At 37.8% G+C, this 27,341-nt stretch overlaps 1 protein-coding gene across 2 annotated transcripts in view; it reads right to left on the bottom strand.

The window, feature by feature from the left end:
• Window positions 1-3,058: 3,058 nt before the first annotated feature.
• The window catches only part of ap2b1 (adaptor related protein complex 2 subunit beta 1), a 53,390-nt gene continuing 29,107 nt past the window's right edge, over window positions 3,059-27,341 (bottom strand). Inside the window, exons 12-23 of one of the 2 annotated variants that reach the window (XM_012956660.1) lie at window positions 26,423-26,521; window positions 24,918-25,177; window positions 21,265-21,457; window positions 20,247-20,267; window positions 16,277-16,318; window positions 15,294-15,440; window positions 14,248-14,393; window positions 12,754-12,883; window positions 10,623-10,707; window positions 9,245-9,331; window positions 5,380-5,534; window positions 3,059-3,954 (exon numbers count right to left, since the gene is read on the bottom strand). In XM_012956660.1, coding sequence (XP_012812114.1) covers window positions 3,880-3,954; window positions 5,380-5,534; window positions 9,245-9,331; window positions 10,623-10,707; window positions 12,754-12,883; window positions 14,248-14,393; window positions 15,294-15,440; window positions 16,277-16,318; window positions 20,247-20,267; window positions 21,265-21,457; window positions 24,918-25,177; window positions 26,423-26,521 — 1,440 coding nt within the window. In that variant the 3' untranslated portion in view covers window positions 3,059-3,879. 2 annotated transcript variants of the gene reach the window in all.

Genomic DNA, 27,341 nt, shown 5'->3' with positions numbered 1-27,341 from the left:
CAGGCAGAGTATGGCACGCACAGGCAGCATAGGGCAGGCAGAGTATGGCACACAAAAGTATTGTACAAAATTGTACAATACTTAAAATGTGTAATAAAGAAACCGAATGATGCTCTTCTCCCACTGGTCTATATGTCTTTTAATACAAGATATCCTGCTGACTGCTTGAAACCTGGAATTGCTTGCTGTGGTTATTCACTTTAATATATCTCAGTTTAAGACAGTTCTCACATGTGGGTGCAAAAACAAAATTATTTACTGATTAAAATACTTTCAAGAATATGCTAATGTCCTAAAACCCTGTTGTTCCTTAAAATTTACCACTGGCATCCATGAATTGTTTTGAAAATGTTTTGAAGCAAAAGAAGGATTCTCCAGGGAAGGGAAGGGACATTTGCCATTAACTTCTACATGATCTTGGCAAGTTTTAGCTGGTACATTGGCAGATTCAGATTTTTAGCCGTTTTGACACATAGTAAAACTTGTGAATTAGTTAGTAAGTGTGGCAGCTGAAAAATATAATCAACATTTGTGTGTTGAACATAGTTACATGGGGTTGAAAAAAGACCAGAGTCCATCAAGTTCAACCCTTCCAAGTAAACCCAGCACACACAAACCTATACTGACCTATCTATACACTCACATACATAAATTATATATACCAACATCAATACTAACTGTAGATATTAGTATCACAATAGCCTTGGATACTATGCTTGTTTAAGAACTCATCCAAGCCCCTCTTAAAGGCATTAACAGAATCTGCCATTACGACATCACTAGGAAGGGCATTCCACAACCTCACTGCCCTCACCGTGAAAAACCACCTACGCTGCTTCAAATGGAAGGTCCGTTCTTCTAATCTAAAGGGGTGACCTCTGGTGCGCTGATTGTTTTTATGGGAAAAAAGAACATCCCCCAACTGCCTATAATCCCCTCTAATGTACTTGTACACAGTAATCATGTCCCCTCGCAAGCGCCTCTTTTTCAGAGAAAACAACCTCAACCTCGACAGTCTCACCTCATAGTTTAAATCTTCCATCCCCTTTACCAGTTTAGTTGCACGTCTCTGCACTCTCTCCAGCTCATTAATATCCCTCTTAAGGACTGGAGCCCAAAACTGCACTGCATACTCAAGGTGAGGCCTTACCAGGGACCTATAAAGAGGCAAAATGAATTAGGATTGGGATCGAGTTTAAAAGTGATCCATAGTTAAAGATAGAGGAGGCTGCTGATTTAGTGGAAAATATTCCTGGAATGTAACCTGTATTAATATGAAGGAACATTTCATTATTTTGAGATTACTCCTCAGCCTTACTTCTTACATTAAAGCTGGATGATATTCAAATCAGTATATAGCTGTAAGAATTCTTGTAGTTACAGAATCCACATTACAGGGTAAGATAATGGCACACGGGCACTTACTTGCAAGGGTTAATTTGAGGCGCTTTGGCAAGCAGCATAAGGGAATCAACCATCTGATTTTTTCCTTTTTGTCATTTACCTGCAGGAAGAGTTGCACTTCCCAGAAGCTTATAAGAACCTGTAACTAACCCACTGAGACTGACAAGACCACCAATCTGTTTCAGTCCTCATTATACACAGGGACAAAAGGCCTTTGCCATTTGCAGCCTTCATTACACAGCATGGATGAACATTGACGTCCTGCTTGATGGTTTTTCAGATATTTTTGCCGAGTGGCTTTATTCAGGGAGGATGAACATTCCCTTTAGATTAACTACCTTTTGTCTTGGCCCGCATTACAGCTTAATAAAAGTGATATGCAATCCATTTTAAAGTGTAATAAAGCTACGAGAACAATAATGTTTCTAATGCAGAGACAGGGCTTACTGTGTGACTCCTACTTTGAAGCATAGTTTAATGATGTTCTCACAAGATGGGGTGACATGAGGCTCTCTGGCATTCAAACTCAAACCACAGTTATTACATAGTCTACTTACTGTTGATATATATATATATATATATATATATAAAGAATGCATGCAAGTAGGCACTCACGTTTATCCAGGTCAAAGTATGCCTGGGTGCAGTATGAAGAAATGTAGCACAATCCAAATTAGATGCCGCACTCACAGGACTTAGTAGAAATAAAGAAAAATTTATTTGATGGAAACACGTCAAACTAACGTTTCGGCCGTATCCACAGCCTTTCTCAAAGAAAGGCTGTGGATACGGCCGAAACGTTAGTTTGACGTGTTTCCATCAAATAAATTTTTCTTTATTTCTACTAAGTCCTGTGAGTGCGGCATCTAATTTGGATTGTGCTATATATATATATATATATAGATCTGCAAGCAATTTGAATGTTCTCCTTGTGTCTGTGTGGATTTTCTACTGGTAACACTATGGGTTCCCACACTCAAAAAACCATTCAGGCAGGTTAATGGTGTGCTTGATTGGGATAGGATCTTAGATTTAGGGATTTAATGATTTGTCCAAATCCTGAACTGAATTTACATAGGCAAGATAGGGTAAGGAACAAAAATCCAATTTCCTTGTTCGTGTGGCCAAAGTCACTATTTTAAGAGCTTGGATTTGGTAAATTCAGGCACGTGGATTTGGCTGAATCTAAATCCAGCTGAAAAAGGCCTGGATTCAGATGAATTCAGAATTGAATCCAGGATTTGGTGCATGTATACTTAGATGGTAAACTCCACTGGGGTAGGGAATGAGGTGTAATCTTTGTATTAGGTGGCAGAATATGTTGCCACATTATAAACCAATGAACACACACACACAATCAAACAGGATCAAGGATCACACACATCCTTTACTGTAGCAGAATGATGCTACTAAACCAGCTTACTTTATTTGAAATCTTTTCCCCAAAATATTATCCCTTCATTTCAAAATATTCCCTGCCACTCAGCCAAACTAAAAAAGGCATTCATGAGTGCTGAAAGTTTTCAAGAAAACTCAGTCCAGTTGCTTTAGACGAATTTCTACTAGCTGCTGTATATCATGACCTGGATGAATGACAATCTTCATAGACAAACATAAGCCGCAATTTTCATGCAAATTGAAAACCAGCACAGTCTTTTTCCTGAAACATATTCCGTTTTATTGGATCTTTTTCTTTGCTTACAATACACATATAACATATTTATTCAGCTCGGAATACCTTCAGCATTGGCACGGAATGTAAATGTATGCATGGCAATGCTGAGAAGCAGTGTCACAGAAGAGGTGGGTATATAAGTGGCACAAACACATGTAAAGACTGCTTACGTTTACCAAGTTCTAAAAAGTGACTAAGTTACAAGATAGACACTATGTACTTACATAATATGTGGTTAGGCTAATTAAAAAGGTTGGAACCAATTTGCATATAACATTTCATCTAACATCAGGTAAAGGGAGCTATTAGCTACTACTGCGTCCAGTATAATACATTAAGCAACTCCACACAATCACAATAACTGGTTCTTAACCTGGGTCATATGGAAATGTCTTGGTCAGGAAACATCTAGCACTGCGGAATAAATCATTTACCCATTGTGCAGTCAGCTAAATGGGATACAAGACAAACACCTGAATAATGTTGGATTTCCAATCTTAATGAATACAGTTGATGGGCTGCAGTTGATAGGTGTCTAACAATAACCCAAACAGGCTTAATCATCTCATAGCATTAAAAGTTAAGTGGACCCACGTCACATTGGAGACCAATAGATAACTAAATCAGAAGTGCTTGAAATGGTCCAAAAATCAAGATGTTAAAGGCTGGTTTCCTGTTGAAACAGCCATGGACTGCATTTTCCAACAAAAAATAAGAAGTCATTGGTATAGCTGAGTCAGATTACATAGAGACAGAGTTAGTGTATATGTAGGACCAGGTTCATTTGAGGAGTTTCGCATTCAGTTCTTCAGTATAGAGTCATACACTTGGTAAACATAGTTACAGACCTCTGGTGCACGGCACTTCAAGGAAAGCTGAAAGGAAAATGAAAATACTTCATTTATTCCCTTTATCCGCAGAACAGTAAAGCCTAGAATGCATGCATTGTGAAGGTTTTTTGTTTTAAACTGTAAATTCTTCATAAATGTTTTATAGTTGAAAAAGGTTCTGCAAGCAGGTTGATGGAAGACAATGACCTATTTCAAAGTACCACACCATGCACATATGTTTATCTAGCTGGGGGTTCACAATATAACATATTCCTTCACTCTCTCTACTTTGCTATCACATACAGGTTTTCAATTGTCATAATATAAAAATGTTCTTATTTTGTTGGGGCTACAATGTGTTTGGGTCTTTAGTGTAGTTGCCCTGTCCAAATTGGAGACTAAACAGGCTTTGAGGTGGATTTTAGGACCTTCTTGTAAAAACATTGAAAGCCTCTAAAATAGATGTTTGGAACTATATACATATCAGAGAATCTCCATCTGTTTTCCCTAATATTTTGTCAGTGGAGTTTTTTTTTTCAAGGTCAAGAAATGGCTGCTACCAGCCAATCAGAATAAGCCTGTCATCAATGAAGTCCTGAAAACTAACCTACCAGCTCTACTTAGTACAAACTGGCCCCACACCTGGCAGTAACAGACTACCCTATTAACATGGACCCAGCATGGAACATGAGTACTCTACATTTACGACTAAATCACATATATTTGCAGAAACACAAGTGCAGCCTGTAAATTGGAGCACTTACATACCTGCAGACTTCCAGATAAGTGTAACTTATTATTTAATGAGCTGCACTAATGTACAGCTCATATACACCTATTTTCCTTTACAGCAGAAGTATTTCATTATGGGGAAACATACATTACAGAGTACATTTACAACTGCTAGTGTAGTGAGCAAAGTGCAAATTAAAGTGCAGTTGGCATGTGTTTTTCCCCAAAATTCCAGCATTGTTGTGCTTGCCAGAGGATGTTGCGTGTAATACAACTGCAGTCAATGCATCAAGATTAAGGCAACTGCGCTTGCAAATTGGATGCAATTGCACCTAATCCTGCTGATGTCAATTCCAGCATTCACCATGCGAGTGATGTGCATGGTTGTTATGGGTTACTAGGCCAACTACAAATGTATTAATTTATATTAAAGCTTTCATTATTAGACTCATATCCGTTGTCCCTGACTTGACCACCTTTAGATGTTTTAATACCATGATGGCTTCTATAATGTTCCTCTGTCCAGGTGAAACTCAGGCAAGTGACTGACTGCCTTTAGACATTATTCTTTTACTCAAAATGTTTAAACTTTTTTTTTTTAAAACACACAGAAAGTTGGTCTTTAATGAACTGAGGAATGTTCAAGATGTCTGCTCCATCAGTTAAATATAGATGATACCACAAATAGCACAAACTGTATAGCTTATCTGAATTCAGCAGTGCTTTGTCTTGCCTTACCGTATAATTGGGATTTCCAGGCTGGATCCTCAGCTCTGCTAGAATCCAGATACCATTGGTAAGTTTGAGGGATTGGTACAGCATGTCCTGCCCTTCCACATTCCGCTTGGCAATGGTATAAACATTGTTATTCTGAAGCTTGCTGGAAACTGTGTCTATACCAAAAGAAACAGATCACTTAGTTAATAGATATAGTATAACTTTCATTTAGACGTCTAAAGACAAGGGGTGTAATGACAAAGAGTGCATTTAAAAGAAGGGCACTAATGATCAGCGAAACGGCCATTGACTCAAATACATTTTGTATGAAAAAAAAACATGGCAAAAAATGCCGATTGACTTCAATCTACTCCTCTAATTTTTGCCTTTTCATAAATTTTTTTGAAGAGAAAAACGTAAAAACTTGCAAAATGAATTGAAGTCAATGGACACAGTGTCGGAGTGGGACTATAAGGGCCCACCAGAGAACCCGATATCAGGGGCCCACCAGAGAACCCGATATCAGGGGCCCACCAGAGAACCCGATATCAGGGGCCCACCAGAGAACCCGATATCAGGGGCCCACCAGAGAACCCGATATCAGGGGCCCACCAGAGAACCCGATATCAGGGGCCCACCAGAGAACCCGATATCAGGGGCCCACCAGCCAGCACCCTAACTAACCCTGGTATCCCTATGTTTGAGAGGTTTATGCAACGGATTAATATAGCCTAGAAGGCACTGTTTTTGCACACTACATTCCAGTTCACTGAAGTCTATGGGGAAGATTTTATAACTAGAGTGGCAGCTTCCAAAAAGACACATTCAGGACAAATTCTATGGTGACAGCTGTGCTCTCCTGTGTGTTCTGTTTGTTGCATTATTGCTGTACAAGCTGTGTAAGAGCAAAGACTATTGTCAGTGCCACTGTATACAGTGAATACAGACAGTGTGCAGAGAGAACATCTTTGTCCCCGTGCTGTATACAGCCCTTATCCACTTACTTAACTATTACAAAGTCAGAGTGGTTACCTCTTACATGGCTTTCTCGGTGCATAGGTATAGACAAATATCCCAAAATTTACTGATGAGAAATCTAGAAACTACTTCAAAAGCTTGCATTTACATAAAATAAGGGAGATACAAATTCCTAAATAGGAAATACAAGCCTCTCCTATTTAAGCAGGGGAATGTATAGAACACGGTTCATTTGCTAGATTTGCTTTCATGATTGTCAAACCAATCAGTGCAGTGCCAATTGCCATACTTTGCTTGGAGAAAAAAAAAATGATTATTCAAGTATAACAGCAAAGGGCACATAACAATAGAACAGAAATTGCTCTCATGTTAAAGAGCATGTTGGAATAACCACAGATACACGTGATGGTTTCTACAGTGCAACAAAAGCACAATTCTAATACCATTATCATTAAATACAAAAGTCCTTTTTGGTTTTACTACATACTAATATGGGGAGTATAATAAGGGAGGAATATGAAAGCCATAAAAATCAAAATGTAACGGAACAGAAATAATAGCTTAATAGCAGTGTTGTGGGCTGAGTTTTAGCAATAGGACTATTTAGTGAAGCAAAACACTACACCTGTGAGGTGTTTTGTCACATCATTTCAGTACAGCTAGCTTAGGATGTACTTTCCCTTTAAAAGGAAACATGTTCCCATTTACTAAGTATCTTTCACATGGCTGGGCAAGCGAGTGCCATAGGCAGATAAAGCAGATGTCTGCACATATCCAGACTGTAAGAGCCAGGCCAGCATTTCCAAGGAGATACTACCAGGCCGTGTCATTCCCCCTGCCACGGGCACACAGATGTTACAGACAGCTAAAGCATCACGGCGCTGATGTATAACACACAGCGCTGAATACACTGAATGCAGAAAAATTTGATTTGCTTCTTATGTTGCGAAATAATAAGTGCTGAATACACTGAATGCAGAAAGATTTGATTTGCTTATGTTGGGAAATAATGACACGCACTCTTCAGTGATCTGCTACAGCGAATATTGCGCTTTGTTGTGCTTTTAGCTGCAGCAATCAGTGGTATTCCCCAGGCACCTATGGGTTAACGTTCCATCTCACACAATGTTATTCCTGCAGATGGTCACATGACCCGGTGCTATTTTTAGCAAGCATCACTCTCAGTGCTAGGCTGCTGAACTGAAATCAAGAGCAATGCTCTCCAAAATGTTATCCCCATCTCTTTGCAGGAGGAGAGAGACAAGGGCTGGGGGGATAGGTGGCCTGGGTGTGTGAGTGCAGGGGGCTAAGATAATCACTAGGGATACATGGAATAACTAGATCACTGTTAATGCACAGTATTGGCTTTGGCTATTGGCTCCCTGTGCTTCTCAGGATATCACCTGGGCTTCTTTCTCCAGAGGCAAGAAGCAAAAGGCACTCCCCGGGGGGAACAAATGAAATGGGGAATGACCCCTTGGCTCTCTGTGCCATTTACACTTTAACCACTGCCCTGCTGTGGGTCACTACATCAAGGTTATGCAAGGCTTGGTGTCAAGCATTAGCATTTAGACAGAAGCAGCTATACATGATGTACTTCATTAGGATTGCAAGGGGTTAAAAATCGAGGTGCGCGCGCCAAATTTTTTTTCCACGGCCCCTTTTCCGAATTCTAATTAGCATATGCAAATGTATGCTATTTAGGATTCAGATTTGGTTTGTCCGGGACCGCAGACCCGGCCGAAACCAAATCCTTAAAAAGAACGCCTGGATTCGGCCGAATCCCGAACCGAGTATTACATATACCTGCCCAAATATCATGCTGCCTTCCACAAACACTATTAAGACACAGACCTTTCAGGTAAGGCCCTCTACATCATCTGGCTGTGTTACCCAGCACTGGGGTACTAAGTCCCAACCAATTCCATATGGTCTGTATGTTTCCCCCCTGTGTGCATGGGTTTTCTCAAACAGCACAAAAACACAAAGAGCAGGTTAATGTACTCTGGGAAATTACAAAGCGAATTCACTGGGAGAGGGCATTATACCCTTGAATAAACATTCTCTGCAAAGTGCCCCTTTATTTTATATATATATATATATATATATATATATATATATATATATATATATATATATATATATATATATATATATATACAGTTATTTCTAATATTATTTACCAATATCCTAACACAGAACAACTGTGTATTAGTATAGTATTTTTGAAAATAGTGTCCATACTAGCAAATCATATGGATAATAAAGCAACTAATAAATCATTGCTGGCAGAAAAATGAGCAGAATAGATAAGGCCAGTCTTACTTATTCTACTGAAATGGCTAAAGCAATTTACAAAAAAAACCTAAACCTAATCTGTAAACCCTCTGAGTTTCACCTATGGTCTCAGCAGAATTCCCTTCTGGCACAGACTTAGACAATAGAACATCCAGTTCCCTTGCAGGCAGCTGCTAAATAGTCATCACAGTGAAAAATGGTAAGAACAGCAGCTCATGGCCACTCTGCCTTCATATATATATTGTTCCCATGTGAATATGTCAGTGAGGTCTGATCAAAGGAATCCAAGTGGGGAACACGTCATAGCTACAAAATCTGTGTCGTCCATAGCAGAAACTCAAGGTTACCCCGATTATGCAAGTTTATTTAACCCCTAAATATGCTAGTCTGACCTGTCATCATATTGGCTTGTGTACTGTGTTAACCCTAAAGCTTACATTAGTAAGTGAGCTTATGTAAAAAGGATAGCGTGGCAAGAGTCCTACCACTATTTAGTGCTGCTCACTCTCTCCATAAAAGGGGAGCAAACATCCAAAATTCATAAAAAAAAAACCAAAAAAACATTTTAGAAGTAAGCCAACGCAAAACCTGCTTTATTGGACTTTCTTACCTGCATTCAAATGGCAATCTTTGATCTGAAACTGCAGCTCATTCTCATTGGGGATGTCCTTCCATGTGGCCAGGAAGACTTGACGTTCTATGAGACAACACATGCATATTTATTATATAAAGAAAATGCTCATACTAGTTAATAAGGGAAAACATTCACTAAACTATAAGAAAGGCAAATGTGGCCTATTCAGGCTACAGACTGACTGCTCTCAGACCAACCATCTATACATAAAATGTTATGGTATAGAATCTATAACCCCAGATTGGAATGGGGGGGGGGGGGGGAGATATAATAAACACTACATTAAAAAAAGAGTTGATGGACAGATTATAATTTGAGAGCATTTTTACAGGAGTAACAGTTTTTTAAAATGGGTTTCCCTTTATTTTAGCAACATATTTCTCTTTGGTTGATGTTTTTAAAAGCAATTCATTTACCTGTTTATTATAAGTAAAAAGCATTTGGGATGGTGCAAAAGGACAATAGAAGAGTTAGTAAGAGAAAAATAAAAGATGTTTCTCCTGTGGACTTTGTAAATGGACAATAAAGCTAGAGGGCAAGAATGCCAATTATGCTTTACAATTTTGAAAATACAAGGTGCCATTGCTTAGGAAGAAGCCATTTAATGGTAAAGGCATCCTCTGTGTTGTGTGCAAGACACAAAGAACTCCACTCCCAGGACCTTTGAGGGACTCTGGAAAACTAGGAGTGAGGGTCGCTAACATGGAGAGAGGAACCTCAAGGAATAGAGTTCGGACTTATGTGGGATCTGTGCCTTATAAGCTCTTTTTAATTCATTTTCTAAACAGGAATACCATTGGTATAGATGGCACAAGCCAACAGAGCAAAAATTCCAGTGTCAGTAAAGAAGGTAGACATAATGAATAACATGCTTTTCATTTGCACATAACAGGATTTTTACATACAGTCCAAGAGATGCAAGAGGTTCTGTTGTCATAAGTCATGATTTAACCACTGGCATTGTTACACTAGGAATCCATTAGGATAAATTACTACTAGGGACATTTTACAGCTTTTTCTAGCTGTTGAACTTTAAGATGTCCTTCAGCACAGGATACAATCCAATAAATCTTGGCTATAATCTCTAAGCGCTGCTGCCATACCTTTTTATAGCTCCTCTGTTGAGTTTTAAACTCCAATCAAGTCCTTGGTAGAGAAGGTAGCAGCTAGTGAGGACACTAACACAATCATTACAGTTGAGCAGAATATACCACGCTCCATTACAATAGGCTGTACAATATAATAGAAATTGATGCAATACCAAACAAACGATGATAAATTTACAATATTGCAAACTGATGTGCACCCTACAGAAGAAGTCCCTTTAAACCTTACATATCAGATCTTTCCTTACCCATTTTGCCATCCTCCACAAAGAGCACATGTAGAGGGATAAGACAACTGAAGTAGAACACGTCGATGTTATTTTTCACAGCCACCTAGAATACACAAAAGAGTAGTGTGAAACGTAAGAATTATGGCAGGTTCACAGCAATCCCTAACCTAATGTACAGGCTTCACAACAGCCATTAACACGTTCAAAGCAGCCTTTCAGTCTTTTAGAATTCACCTTCTCAGCTACATGCACAAAACCAACAACTGTCTACAGTTTTATAAATAAGTGGATGGCTTTTTAATTACAGTTGAGTATTTTTGTGTGTGCTAGAATCCAAATGTATTGTGTGTAGGTTCTTTTTGACGCATCATATGTTTGCACTATGATACAACTATTGGCTAATAAATATAAACATTACATAACCTTCTGGGGTCACGTGTACATATATGTGTTTAGATAAGAAATGTCCTGAAGCTTGCTTGATTTAGCATTTACTCTGAATACACTGCTAACTCCATCCAAACTATACTTAGAAAGCAGCTTTTGATGTGCTCCCCAGAGTACTCATAAATAAAAGAAACCCTGACAGCCAGCTAATACCCAAGAGACAGGACACTGCCTCAGTATGGCCTTAGCCAAGTCAATTTTCTAGCTACATCTAACTGAATTATAGTACATCAAGTGGCAGCTTCAATGACACATCTCCTATCCACTGAGTTATATGAAAGTGTGCTATGGTTCTGTTTTATTCCACACCCATGTACAGTACAGCAGTGCTCCAAAAGTAACATGCATTCAACATGCATTAATCAATATCCATGTAAATAAATGTCATCTTCTTTAAAAAAACATCTTCCCTATAATACTTCTTTATTTGGGGATACTTTTACAGAAGTGTTAGAGGTCAAGGAGACAGTGTTGTGCCCCCACTCCTTATCTAATAAACTGTAAATTAAACACCTCAGGTCTAAGTTACTAATAACAGTATGTAGCTGCAGACCTAGATTATACACCAGTAGCATCTTTGCTTTCTTTTTAAAGCATAATTAGCCAGAATAAGTGATGTGTGATTATTCTAATTTCACCTTAGACAGACAGTGGGTCTTATTTATAAAGATCTCAGCACCAATAAAGTGCTCTTTATTAGTTGACTGGAGTTATACATTTCATCTATAAGCAGAAGGAGCACCACTACATGTATGGACACTAGGCAAATCTGCACCTCAGCAGTAACCCATAGCAACCTATCAGTTATTATGTTTTTATAGCCAGCTACAGGTTAAACACTGAAAAAAATCATCTGATTGGTTGTCATGGGTTAATGCCTAGGTGCAAATATGCCCAATGTTTATAAAGGACCCCCCAGTAGCTTATGAATTTCGAAAGATATACATAAAATGTAGGTTTAAAAAAAGGCATACAATCTAGGCTGCAAAATCAAATCCCAAAAAAACAACGAATACAAATTTTGTCTCAAACTGTAAAAGCTATAATATAAATAAAAAGCAATAATAGAGTTGCAGGTCTGTCATGGGTACTTGATTTCTGTAGATGCCTCAGTAAAAATCAATAGAGTAAGCAAGTGGATCTATGAGAATACATAGATTTCTAAATGGATATTCAGTAAATTTGCTTCAATTAATGTCAGCCTCGGCTTTATACACATATTACAGTTCTTTATTGTTGTGTCTACTGCTATCTGGCTCTACCAAGGTTGTTGTTGGGCAGTAATGTAGGTCAGGGTTGTCTGACAACCGAAACATGATTTTTATGACATGTCCCCCCATCATAACTTCAATACAATCAAGCTTATGAGCAAAGTGTTGGCTGGTATGCAAAAATGTTGGATGCCACTACATAGGTGATAAAATCCATGGTCTTAAAGGTTTTTGTTGCGGCAATTTAAAGTGGCAACTCCATTGTTTTAAAAATCATGATTCGTCCTGGTCCTGGGTTTCCATGAAAAACTTTTATTAATTCTACAGAAGCTATTTAAATCCCAAGTTAAATATCATCTATCCACAAACATTTGCATACATGCACGCACACACTGTTTATGTTATGAATGGTAATAAAGATCTTCAGCCCCTACTAATTAACTTCATGATCACAACCACTACTGTAATGTAAAAAAAGAGATATATATTACCTGGAGATTGTTAAGGGGCTCCATTTTCATAACAGGCCCAAGGGTGTTTAGAGGAAGAGAAATGTCAATACTTTGGTTGGGCATGAGGGGAGTATGAATCGCCAGAGGGGCACTGGGAATGACACCAAAGCTAAGGGAAAATAGAAAGAAATTAGACACTTCTGAACAGTCCAAATGCCATGAAATAATTATTAGGGTAACATTCCTTAGAGGAGAAGGAAAGGTTAAAACTAATTAAGCTTTAACAGAAATGTCTATGTAAATACAGATAGTCCTCTATCAAAAGAAACACAGTATTTCTTGTCTCCTTTTTTGTAAATATGTTCTTCTGGTATCTGACTTTAGAGTCAGCGCCGTTCTCTTCTCTCGCCCCTCTCCTGATTCCTCATCCCATAAGGCTCTTTACTCAGGTATGGTAATGCTTTCTGCAGAATAAATAGTGTTCTAGGTGGCACTAATATGGTGAATCTATTGGCAGTAAAATCCTTCTCCTTTAAGCCAACTACTGTACCAAAATGTGCTGAGAAGTCGGCATGCTACAGAAAACAGCTCAGAACCTGCAGTAAATAAAGCACTAGGGAAAGCAAGTGGTTCTCACCACTCTGCCCTACAGTGGCTATACAGCCAAAATCCAACTGCTTCCATGTAGTACAAGTACCAAAGCATGGGATAAAAGTGGCTAGACTGTGAAAAGCAGTGCACTACACAGAGAATGTAAATCAGCCAATTAGATGACATAATGTGTGCTTCATAATCCAACTGTCCAGGGTCCACGCATACAGCAACCTTCAGTTGACATTACATTAAGAAAATGAATCTATCACAACACCTATTAAGGTAGGCAAGAAAAGCAGTGGTCCAGTCTCAACTAAACAGAACATGCAAATGTTTGTCTGTCCTCTTTCCCACAATCTTTGTGGGTCTTCTTTACCCTTTATATTAGTCAATATTTGTTCCTAGTTTGCATGTACTGAAATGCCCCTTCAGAACTGTACAATTTTGTGTTAAATATCAGTGTTTTATAAATACTTCAAAACTGGCTCACAGATCAGAGATCTACAGAACAGTTCATTTATGCTAAATGTTATTTAAATGTGAATATTTCATGGGAAGAAGCATTAGTAAGAATGATCAGTTACCATTGGGTGGATTTCTCATATGTTTGTCCTTTTCTAACAATATTGTTAAATATTAACATTATATCTGTATTATATTTTATTTATATGCCATGGGGCATATAGAATTGGACACAAGGAAACAAAGAGCCCAGAAAGATAAAGTAATAAAATATGAAAAATGACTGCAATTCTGAAGAACCCAGTGGACTGATCTAGAAGCTAATCTTTGTGGGTGAATGTGATGAGGGACCGTAGGCTATAAGCTTATACACAGGGGCAGGGACAGATATGAATGACAAACAATCCGTGTAAAGCACTGCATAAACATGGTAGCCCTATATACATAACAGATAATAAAAAATTCTAAGTGTCTTACCTGTTCTTATTAAACTGTATTGCAAAGTCAGTCATGTGCTGCAAAGCTTTGTTGGTGAAACTCATATCCATGTAGATGTGTGCTTGCCTGTGGGAGAATGTACCAGAGATCTCCAAGCCTTTGGCTTTTACAGCAGGTAACCAGACCTGGGAGAAAAATTCCAGGGAACCATGAGTTTTAAGAGGTATTATTTACATCACAAGTTCATAAACCCTCATACATTTACCAGCAGTGTGTACCAATAGCTGTAAATGCATTAACTGCAATTCAATAAATATAATTAGAATTTATTTCTTCCAAAAATACACAGCCATACAACATAGATCTGCACTCAGAAGGTAGTTAAATGCACTTTAAATTAGCTCAGACTGCTTTGAAATAAGTGTAGGCCTGTGAATTTGCAAATATACAATACAACCTGCTTTTATGTGCTTCAGTACATCTGAAGATTCCCAGTGTTTTACAGAAAGCATAATGACAGTACCAAAATAATTTTGTCATAAAGAATTTTCTTGTTATATTCTATGAAAGTGTGGGCTTATTTATAAAAAAACTTTTTTCAAAGCAGATTATAAACCAAATGCAGAATTTTACTGGTTTTACCACCACCGCCACTTTATGTTTATATCTAAGGCTAATGCCACACAGGGCCAATTCTTGGCCTGTGGATAAACATAATGTCGGCTTCCCGGTGGAGGCACAGGGAAAAATTGATGCCAGTGTAGGGGCTGATTCTAGGCCTGTGTTTTTCCACAGGTTGAGAATCAGGCCCTTTTGGCATTAGCCTTAACTATTCTGGTCTGACAGCTAAGACTGTAGCAAAGTATAAGGAGGAACAAAAGTAAATAGGAGTGTGATCAGCTGGGGACTGGGAAAGATTGGTAGGCATTGGAAAACAGGTTTCTGGAATGAGAAATGTACTGAGGCAGAGAGGGAATACAACTGGGCAGCTTCATCTAGTTAGATTGCATGTTTATTTGCTATACAGCCAATAACAATACTGCTCAGTAACAGTCTACAGAAATAAATGTATAGAACCAACATACAGCTTTTTGTGATACATATCCTCCAGGCGCCATCCCAATACCAGAAGACAGTTCAAACAAATCATTCAGTCCACTGCTAACCACCGCTGGTGTAGGGGACGGAGCAAATGTTGCTGGAACGGAGGAGGGAATGAAGGTTTGCCCAACCTGGGATACAACAAAATAGCAAAACAACCTTATAACTGCCAATTGGGTGTAGATTACAGCTTTCTCATGCGCTGTGCGGTTACTTACAAATACAAAGAATGAACATTTTTTGAGTTAAAGTTTACTTTAACTCTGCTCCAACTACGTTATAATATAACTAAATGAACCTCAGGGAGTTTATATTTTTTTCAGTTCAAAGAATTGCAAATAGCTCTGTACAGTTTAATGCCTCATCTTTTTACCTGCAGAACAGATACCTTCCTTTTAGCAACTCGTTTATATGAATAGCAATGCTTTCTAGGCAGCACTTTAAGTAAACCATTGTTCTCCACTGGAAAGCTCTTACAAGGGAGAGTTGAGGTGGTCATGGACAGTAGTAAGGTATACTGACACATGCTGTAACCTGCTGAGTTATATGGCCTTCCTATAATTTAAGGGCAACGTTAGTCCTTGCAATTTTAATACATTTTCTGTGCAGTATTCTAGTTTAGTGCTTACTTGTCTGTACTTCTGGCCACGGTTACTTAGTGTTATTCTACATTAAAACAAAAACCCAAGCTGGAATGGACCTACAAATGGGGAACCAATATAATAATGCTCTGTGATCTAAGGAATTTAACTTAGAAGCATTAGTCCTGTTCTGTTTAATATATGTTCTATATTTATACAATGATCAAATTACTATGGCACTTTTAGATTTTCCTGTTTGTTCTTGCTTTCCTGTACATACTGTGGTTTCTTTGACATTCTGTACAACTGTTCCTGACATCAAATTTGTATTGAAGGGAACATGGAGGCATAAGTACTGTGTGACCATGCATTTTAAATGCACTTACCGCTGGACTCCCACCAATGCCGCCACCAAGGTCACTTCCCAGCTAGGAAAAAAACACAAACAGAATCAGCATACATTAATTCTAAATACAACCAATTCTTAAGACAGCCAGGGATTCTGTACCTAAATCCCCCAGAGAAGCATTTATTCTCATTTCATGTGCCACCTAAGTGCAAAAATCAATTTCTGTGTGAATTTTAAAACTGTGTGTGCAGAGCAGTGAGTACTGTGAGCCTGCATACAAAGTTTTCTGTGTGGTTGACAAGTGTTTGTGTACACTGCTGTTACGCGCACTGCTTGGAGGGAATGCAACAAATAAGGAAAGAGAAATATAAAATATTATGGCTCCATACTGAGCAACCCACTGACATTTAGTTAACGGTTTCCTTCCCAGAAAAGACAGTAAAGTCATTGACAATACTTGTAGAATAATGTGCAGTGGGCAACTGTGAAGCACACCCCGAGAGCTCTGAAGGCAAAAGGCTCAACAAATCATTCTACATTTTAGGGAAACATCAGTTTAAAGCCTAGGTCTTTACCTGCCTATTCCTAAGCTACTGACAACTTTCATAAAAGATATATTTCATGAACAAGGCGCAGCCCAGATTAACTGTCTGTGCAGTAATAGTTGTCAAAATATGTGATGAGCTACCAATAAAAACCCTTTCACTTTAAGCCGCTTAAGTTTTTAAAGGAGACATATCATATAAAAATTAAGAATATACCAGTGAATTATACTCCTCTAAATATAGAAGGATTGTGCTTAAAAAAAAGTTGTGTTTTGGACTTATTTATTGAGAAATTCCACCAAAATCTTTCAAGTCCCACCCATCTGTTCCACTTCCTGCTGGCTGAATTGCAGGGGAGCCGGCGGCTCTCAGTTCACGGCACTGTAGGATAGGAACCAATCAGCAACTAGGCAGACCTGATAGGGAACTGAAGCCTGTCTTTGCTTTTGTGAGTGCAAGGCTGTGATTGGCTATCCCCCTCCTGCTGTGCTTCTGGCAGGGACTGTTAGGACGCACCCACCCTTCATTTGAAACAGGGCCAGAGACCTGATAGGATCTATAGGGAGTTCCCAGTGGCCATTTTTGCCGACTCATTCAGTTTAAGCCCAAAGTTAAACCAGCACAATATACTGTTCATAATAGCCTACAGAATTAGTTTTTTCCATTGATCCATTATTTTTCCTTTAAATGCTATATTTAATATTTCGTCAGGTGAAGTCTTAACTTGCATAATATCTGCAAATGAATGATGAAGAAAGGTGCAAATTCAATTATTAGTTCTGCAATATAAAAAGAGGAGTTCAAGTTCTCTGTATTTTATTATTGTGTACCAATCTGTATAGATGAGCAGTGATGCCTTTAAAAGGATATTTATCATGCTGTCTATTCCTCTTATTCAGCGATGACATCTTTGTCTTTTGTATCCTGTGTATGTATTGCCTATACAGCATATCAGTACTACAAGCTGCTATAATTACTTTATTTACATTCAACATAATAATGGCACATCCTTGCCTCAGTATAAACATCCAGTTCAGAGTAAAGCACAAGGTATAATTCAGTTGTCTGCAACAATTTACCTTTTGACTGACACAATCATTTAGTTCCGTTTACCATAAATCTATTTAGCTTTGGCTTTATTGTACAAGTTGTCGGTTCCAATAACATTTCAAATGTGATATTGAGAAGGGGTGGAGAGGATACCCACCAGAATAGAGAAGAAAGACCAGTTAAGGACTGTGTAAATTAGCATAGTGCTACATATAAATCTCTATCTCAGTAGAGGGACAAGTGTCAATTTATTTATAGCTGCAAAAGTGCATCTCTCATGCCTTCTAAATTGCTATTTCCATTACATCCATTACATCCATTATGAAGTAGCCCAAGCTCCACCACCCCCATGGCCAGCTGCACTCTAATGTCTTGCTTATTAAAAATGGTTTTAATTGGGATGGGAGAATCCAAAAGTGCAAACAGTTGGTTATAAAGGCATATTGTGGTACAGGTAAGGGACCGTTGTCAGTTTTTAGAAATTATTTCCTCTGTAATAATAAAACAGGACCTTGTACTTGATCCCAACTAAGATATAATTAATCCTCATCAGATGCAAACAACCCTCTTGGGTTCATATAATGTTTAAATGAGTTTTGAGTAGACTTAAGGTATGGAGATCCAAATTATGGAAAGACCCCTTATTTGGAAAACCCCAGGTTCCGAACATTCTGGATAACGGGTCCCATACTGGTGTATCTTAAAGGAAAAATATATTATAGCTGACCCTCAGGAAGAGACTTTACATAGAGAAGTCAGATCCCGACACAATTTATAATATTGGGTAGATATCGCAGTATTCAAGATAGCATTGGGTATAAATAGATATAAGTTTTCATCTTCTACCTTCTACCAAACTAACCTAAGCCAATTGCTAATACTGGGATAATTCTGCCCGGTGTTAGTAAATGAAGCCCCATATCAATCTACCAAAATTCCTTTCATGTATGTTTCTACCCACAGTTCTCTTGGAAAGTGCACAGCAAAACACTATGCATAATATGTAATAGTTGTGAAAAACTAAACCTGTACTGTACCATATAGTGGGCTCTCCTGGCTGTACTGCCAGAACATAATGTCTAGCTTGTATGTAATCATAACAAAATAATGAAAACAAATTTCTTTTTGACTGTGGTTTTCATCATACTTCTCCAATAACCCTCCCAGGGAATTTAGGAAAAAAGAGAAATACCTGCAGCACCTACTTCCTACCACTTTTTGATCCTAAAGTAAAATTCAGGTGTAAGAACACTGCTTAAAAATCAAATTTCTCATCCCCAAAACGTCCAAAAATCTGTATATATTCTTCTCGGTTTTTCCTTCAAAACTACCATCTTGGTATTGCTTCTCTCCACTTCACTAACAGATTTCATTATTGTTATTGGATACTGCTACTACATCAGAACAAGTAGGGGAGCTTTCAGTCATACAAATAAACAAAAACATGCAGTTTAGTCTCTTTGTCCTGAATAAGTTGTGCCAACGTGTTTCACTGATAAAATCAAAGTAAACTGAAATTTAAAGAGGGTATATGAACTGCAACTCTAGGAATCCCTCCCTAACCAGCTGTTGGTGGGATGCTTGGTGTTGTAGTTAAAAAAAAAAAATTTGGAAAGCCTCAGGCTGAATATGCCTGACCAAATTACACTGTAATTAATGATGGGACAGGATATAAAGAGTGTGGGCTTTATAAGCAGCTGTGGTTGCCAACTATTCACACAATCCTCATTGTACATTTTCACTTGATAAGTGAGCATAGTCAGAAAAAGCACAGAACCTGGCAAAGATGATCCCTTATAGCCTGCTAAAAACAAAGAGCAAAACAGACCACAGTATAAAGTAGAAAACAAACTATGTTTTTGTGTAAGTAAGTGCTTGCTTAAACATGATTTCCCAGCTATTTTTAAACACAGCATAGATAGCAGCATTAAAGCTATACTAAACTTAGCTAATGATAGATTTCAAAGCAGCTAGGAAGGAGCCATCATTAGAGAAACACAGAGGGTGCACTTTGGAAAGTCAGAATGAAAAGCTCTCCTCTTAACTGGTCTTATTATGATTCAATGGAACACTCAGTAGTCAGCAGGGAAATAACTGGGCCTAAAGGCTGCGCTATATGGAACTCCATAATAAACATTTAACATACAAAGTAAATGGCATGTTTAGATCTAGCACTCTGGGGTAACAAAGGAAGAATGGTCGAGCACGCTGCCCAACTGACAGGAACTGAACAAGGGAAGGAATTTGCTCTCATTCACAAAGTAGAACTGGATGTTTATAAACCAATGTTCATATCTAGATGTTAATGACCATGCACGGAGGCCACCTGATGAGAATAGTGGCTCTGTAATGAAGGGGGAAGTAAAAAATATCATGAGTCAATCACAAAACTACTGAGTGAGAACCAGTTACCCATTGCGTATCCTCTCCCATCTGCAGGGGTAGGCGGGACGCAGAAGGAAAGAAGCAGAGAGGTTACTGTCAGAGACAGCTCAACTATAGAAAACAAAGTCAGTGCCTACAACAGTTATTCTTCCAAGCCTGACAATTACCAACTGCAAACAAGTAGTTGCTGTGCTCATCACATCAGCGTGAGTGCTGCTTATAGTGTTTGGGTGAGAACAGGATGTTCCAGGCACAAAAAAAGCAAGAAATGTCTTATGACATAGCAGGTTGCAAAAATCATTGTTTAACTTCTTCAGCCTTGGAGACCCCATGTGGGCTCAAACAATAAAGCATTCTACCTCTTAAAAGACCATGTAGTGAATGGGAGAACGATCTGCCTGGGAAGGTTATTTTAAGCAGTGTGCAAGAATCTGTTGTAAAATGGCAAAATACCCATCTGCCTGCTTTCTCGGTTATGATTCTGACTAATACAAAATACAAGACCATTCAACCGTATACAATTTATGATGACTACAAACAGTCTCTAGAGGCCTTGGGGTTGATTAATAAGGTCAGCCAATGAGGACTTGAGTAAAATTGCTCATATATAAACAGAGGAAGACTGATGTTTAATTAAATACAAGCAATATAACCTTGACAGCTGGGAAAAGGTTACTCTGTACATAAGCAGAGTGTCCTTTGTCACCAAACTGCAGACAAATGTAATTAAAGGCACTAAGTTTGCCCACATACAGTAACCCATGGCAACCAATAAGATGTTTGCTGTTAAACAGGTGACCTGTAAATGCTACCTGCTCATTGACTGCTATAGTTTACTTCACCTGAGCAAACTTAGTGCCTTTTACTACATTACCCCCAACAGACCAATTACAGAAAAAAAAGGGATCGGAACATAATAGCCTTTAGCACATCCTCAGTACTCAGTCAAAGGTTGACCAGTTAAAAACACATAAGCAATGTTTTCTTCAGTCTCCACTAGCTTAAGTTTATTTAGTGATAATGGTTTGGAAAATAATTTACTTACCAAGCTATCCAGACCTCCACCAAGAAGGTCCACTGCTCCCATCTGCATGGTGGACACTTGTGGCACATTTCCTGGAGGGCCCAGATCGAGATTAAGAAGATCTCCAAGGAGGTCACCTTGTGATGGAATAACCTGGGGCTGTTCGAGCCCAGCAGATGGAGTGGGACCAACAGGGCTGTCTCCAATATCAATGCTAGGTACAGAATATATTAACTATAATCAGGTGAGGTAGTAAAGTGTTGTGCAAATATTAACTGAGCTGATACGATGATGAACGTAATGTCATAAAGTGACTCTAGTTTATCTTCATTTGAGTGGGAGTAATTAGGCAAGTAAGTAATACTAACACATTCATGGTATAGTAAAAAACAGCTTGGCAAATCAGGCATTGGTTTGAAAGAGAATGTAAGAATGTTTGAGACCTGGGGTTTTCCAGTAATAAACATTAATTTAACCCAATAGGATTGTTCTGATTAATTATATTATATCTGTGATCAAGTACATGGTATTGTTTTATTATTACAGAGAAAAAGGAAATCAGTTTTTAAAGTTTGACTTATTTGATTAAATGGAGTCTATGTATGATGGCCTTCCCTTAATTTAGATCTTTCTAAACAATGGGTTTCTGTATAATGGATTCCAAACCTGTATACTTAAAACGTGAGCTGATATTTCTTTATTAAAGGGGAACTCTGGCTTCCGAACCAACACGACACAGAAGCCCCTATCATACTTAGTAACATATAACTTACTGTTAAATGTTATTTGAGTCAGCCAGATCAGCAGGAGAACAGGGGGCCAGGCTTAGGTAATTGTTCCAAACCATATTATTACATAAAAAATTATTATTATGAAAAGTCTCCATATATTTGAATCCATGTATATTGTAAAGCTTCTTGAAAGTATGTTTACTTTTCAAAAGGCTTGTGTTGTGTTTGGGTGGAGTTCCCCTTTCTAATAATAATAATAATAGTAATAATAATAATGTAGGTGTACATTCAGTTTCCATTCTGGTTAACAGGCATCACTGAGACCAAGGCTGTAAACTGAAGTGATGGAGCTGCCAACACTACTGCACAGCTTTGCAGTAATTTGAGGCACAACAGGGGAACATCTAAGTGGGGGAGAAAAAACACAAGCGTGGGAGTTCACCTCCCCTTTACAAAAATTACTGCAATTGGATCTTCAAAATCATTCTTCAAAATGAAAAATCCCAGAGATCTATGGTGAATAACTGGTTTTAAATCCTATGAAACATGCTGATACACAGTGTAACATCATTTTTACAGTGAACTGGTAGCTTATATGAATTAACCAGTTGAGAGTAACCCAATTATATTAATACAAAGTTACATAGCCTTTTCATACAGATAAGTGATATAGTAATATTAGTGGTGAAAGGATTACCTTAGTATTTTGATAGTGCTGTCAAATAAGGACACCACAAGGCATGAGGCTTCTGATTTTATCAAAGTGCTGACACTTTGCTCCCCTAAGCAGCTTAGCTTGAAGAGCAGATTTTCCTTTTTTACATACATTAACATCATCAGTGCACAACCACTAGGTATCTAACCAAAATGAAGGCATCTTTCTTTCATAGTTAAGTTTACTACTTAAAGGAACAGTAAATTAAATATAATGAACTGTTGCCTTGCACTGGTAAAAGTTGTGTGTTTGCTACAGTAACACTACTATAGTTTATATATAATAAGCTGCTGTGTAGCCCCGGGGCAGCCATTCAAGCTGGAAAAAAGGAGAAAAGGCACAGGTTACATAGCAGATAACAGATAAGCTCTGTAGAATACAATAGTGTTTTATCTGTTATCTGCTAAGTGCCTGTGTCTTTTCTCCTTTGAATGGCTGCCCCCATGGCTACACAGCTGCATTCTTTATATAAACCATAGTAGTGTTTCTGAGGCAAACACACCAGTTGTACCAGTGCAGGGCAACAGTACATTATATTGGAATTTCTTTTTGGTGTTACTGTTCCTTTAACTGTATTATATATAAAGGGTTACAATTTCTTGTTGACTAATGTCACGGTTTCCTGTGGGGAGGATAATAGACAGCTTCACCTATACAATGACCTAAAACTAGAAACCCTATTTAACAAGTAGAACCTCCAGTGTAAAAATACATTTCTTATGATCTAAGAAGATTCTCGGCAAAAATGCAAACTCATTCTGCATCCAGTGTAGCTTCAAATTAAAACTAAAGCTAGTAATTCCGAAAACATAAGGGCATAGTTTAGGGTCAGTTTCCATACCATACCATTTTACCATAAAAAATAGAGGTCATAGAACATTGCATTTAACATCCAAAACAGTCACTCATATCCTAGTATCCAACCACTATTGTTCACTATAATAGGAATGTTCTAATGAAATTGATAAACTGGATGCACAGTGTGTGTAATTCAGCTTTACAAGGAAATCCTGAACAGAGCACAGTTGGTGCTCGAAACGTTGGATCTTTTTCATTAAATATTTTTTTGTTTTCTAACAAAGTCCCTGTGTGTGCGGCTCATTGTCATATATATATATATATATATATATATATATATATATATATATATATATATATATATATATATATATATATATATAAATAAATAAGGTTTACACTGTCTTTTGGTTTGTCCCTGAGGAGGAGCACAGTTGGTGCTCGAAACGTTGGATCTTTTTCATTAAATATTTTTTTGTTTTCTAACAAAGTCCCTGTGTGTGCGGCTCATTGTTTTGCTATACACATGGTTCTTGCAAGCACCCGGGGCATTTGATTATTATTAGGGTGTGCTCTGTTCTTTTCTGTATATATATATATATATATATATATATATATATACACATTTTGGTTAGTTACCTCCTACACATGGCATTGGCAATTAAGGGATACCAATGAGGTGGCCACTGATGTGTTCATATAGTCTTCTGAATCAGCAACTTACCGGTCATATCTTGGACAGAAATTGTACATTAGCAGATGAAAAAAACTAACTACCAGTTTCACCTTTTGATAAACAAGTATATGTGTTTTGTCAGCCTAAAAATGCAGTATTCAACATAAATGTGTTTTTTTTATGAATTATTCCACTAAATAGAGCAAATAGGGAAACTACTAATTTAGAATACAAATATACAACCCCCCTCACCCTTTGTTGCGACTGTCTAGTAAAAATGGGGCCCAATGGGTGAAAAATGTAAATACCTGATTTATATATTATGAATATATTATTTTACAAGTGTAGGACTACAGTATTAAAACCACTATATAACAAACAGCGTATCTGGTATCTGCTATGCCACTTTTCCCTCAGTGGTGTACCTGCCGTAATCTTGTGCAAGGGAACAGGCCCCCCAAGTTACCCCCCTAGTGTCCCTACAGTCCTAATAGACCTTGAAATACAGACACATTTTCACCACTATGTGTATATGTGTATAACTTTGGAAAGATACAAAGCAGGCTTATATCCTAAGCATGCCAACAATATTCAGCCACCTGTACTAGGTACAACAAAAGAAAAGGTTTAAGGTTAGCGTGTCAACAAATTGCTTTAACTAGGTTAAATCAAAAGACATTGGCCTTTAGTTGCGAACACCACAAAAATGGTGGCGGAAGACATGTATATAAATAAATAAATAAATTATGCTCACCTTCCATGCTGAATTGGAAGGTGCTTGCGATGCACTCCATGACTCCCTTCCACAAAGGCGTTAGGTGGCTTGTGGTAGACCGACGCCAGTGAGCCAATATGGCAAATTAATTCATCCAGAAGAGTGGGTTCAATTAGGTCTGTCTCTTCAGATATCAGTGGCTTCTCTGAAAGCACAACTTCTTTGGCAGTTACTGGATCAGTAGAGAGCAATCGCCAGTAAATATAGCCTCTGTCTCGCAGGTCTGGGTTATCAGAATCCTGTAAGATGGAAGAAAAATTTATGAACACAAAAAGTCACTTAAAATATTCTTCAACCCTTAAATATAACCATGACATTTGAAAGTATACATTATAGTCCTCAGGAAGCTAGCACTGAGCTTTGTGAATGGATTTTTTTCATAAATAATAATAAAAAACAGCACTTCTAGGAATACTTAAACACAATCTGCTTTGTTCTGAATATGTCACTGTCTAGCCTCTGACAATAGACTTATTCTATGTTCTGTTACTGACAACAGATTAAAGTGACCCAGTTGTAGAAAATTCTTGATAGTGTCTCAAAAGCCCCAAATTCAAAGTAAAGAAAAACACTAAAATGGTTTTGTGAAACACAGTGGGACTCATTTATTAACACTGGACAAATGTGCACCTGGACAGTAACCCATAGCAAAACCAATGTTTCCATCTAGTGGCAAGTTAAACAATGAAAGCAAACATTTGATTGGTTGGCATGGATTTTTGCCCAGCTTGGTAAATGAGTCCTAGTGTGATTTTTAGAATAAAAAGTACTAATAAACAAATCCACACACAGGCACACAGAAAGGGTGCCCATTATAGCCATTGCTATTTTCCCCTGCAGTAGAACCTTAGTAGAACTAACAGACATGTGTCTGACAGAGCAAATTTTGCTGCAGAGACGGCAAAGTATCTATTTTTGTGCACGCTGTGTGTGTGTGCCTGACAGGCTGATTCTGTACAAGCAGACGAATCGCCCAAAGTTCAGCGAGTAAAAGATGTTCTAGCAAACTTCCTTTGGAAGAAACTTCTAATTAGGTATTGTGTCTATATCTCCAATTAATTTACAACTGTGTACAAAGTTGATTATCGCAAGACTGTTGCCAAACTAAAAAAGGATGGGTCAAAATAATCTATTTCATGGTTTGGGAGAATACATTAGATTATATTAGATTCAACTTTATTGTCATTACAGGGAGAGGTTGATATCACTCCAACTTGCAGCTCAGCAGCAAAGTGTGACTGAAGTCAGAGCACAGGTCACATATCTGGGACCCTGGAAAATGAAGAATATGGCTAGCACCATGTGAAATTTTAAATATAAAAAAAATCAGTTTCTGAAAAACGAATTTAAATGCAGGATTCTGCTGGAGAAGTTGGATAATACAAGAGACTAGAAAGCCTACTGGAAGCAGTATGAAGCAGATATTTTTTTAAAAAAAGGGCTAACAACTATATTCCTATTTTCCAATGTTAACTTATCAATACCTGTGTAGCCAGGCTGAGAACTTGTTGAACCAGCTCTTGGGTTTCTGATGGCTTCTTCAGAAAGAGTTTGACAATAGCCGTAAGTAGAGTAAGTTGAACCTAAAAGCCAAAGAAGGAAAACATATAAATGAGAATAAACATGAGTACAGTTTTTGAACATCTATATTTTAAATACAGGTATGGGATCCCTAACCTGGAAATGTGTTATCCAGAAAGCTCCAAATTACGGGAAGGCCACCGCCAATAGACTCCATTTTAATCAAATAATTACAATTTTTAAAAATGATTTCCTTTTTCTCTGTAATAATAAAACAATTCCTTGTTCTAAACTAAGATGTGATTAATCCTCGATAGAAGCAAAACAATCCTACTGGGTTTATTTAACCCTTACATCTTTTAAAAGATGCTAACAGTACTAGAAGCCATTTATCAATACTGGGCAAATTTGCACGTTTGAGTTACCCATACCAACCAATCAGTGATTAACCAATGTTGACAAATGACCCCCAGTGTGTTGACTTTTTAAGAAGAAAATTCCTGTGCACCAAAATGCTGAGGAGCGATTTTAGTTTAAACTTCAGCACCTAAAACCAATACTGATCCTTATGACAAACATGAAATTAATTTACCCCAATGACATGCAGTAAATAGTGCATACTTCATAACAACCCTATAGAGGTATTCAGGCCCTACTGTAAGTACAGTTTAGCACCCAATCCAAATGTTTTTTTTTTTTTTTTTTTTACACCAAAGTTATATGAACCATATGTTATCCTTCATAGGAAAGGAATCATTGCATTAATACAGTACAGTTCAAAACTGTTAGAGATCTCTTATTAAATTGCCTCTGCATAGCTTATTACCACTTAATAAATCACATCTTCATTTCCATGACTGCTTGAACAATCATGTCAATTGC

The sequence above is a fragment of the Xenopus tropicalis genome, chromosome 2 (assembly GCF_000004195.4).
Source record: "Xenopus tropicalis strain Nigerian chromosome 2, UCB_Xtro_10.0, whole genome shotgun sequence".
Taxonomy (NCBI): Eukaryota; Metazoa; Chordata; class Amphibia; order Anura; family Pipidae; genus Xenopus; species Xenopus tropicalis.
Note: the sequence above shows the minus strand (reverse complement) of the source record. Positions and strands in the feature narration are given on the sequence as shown.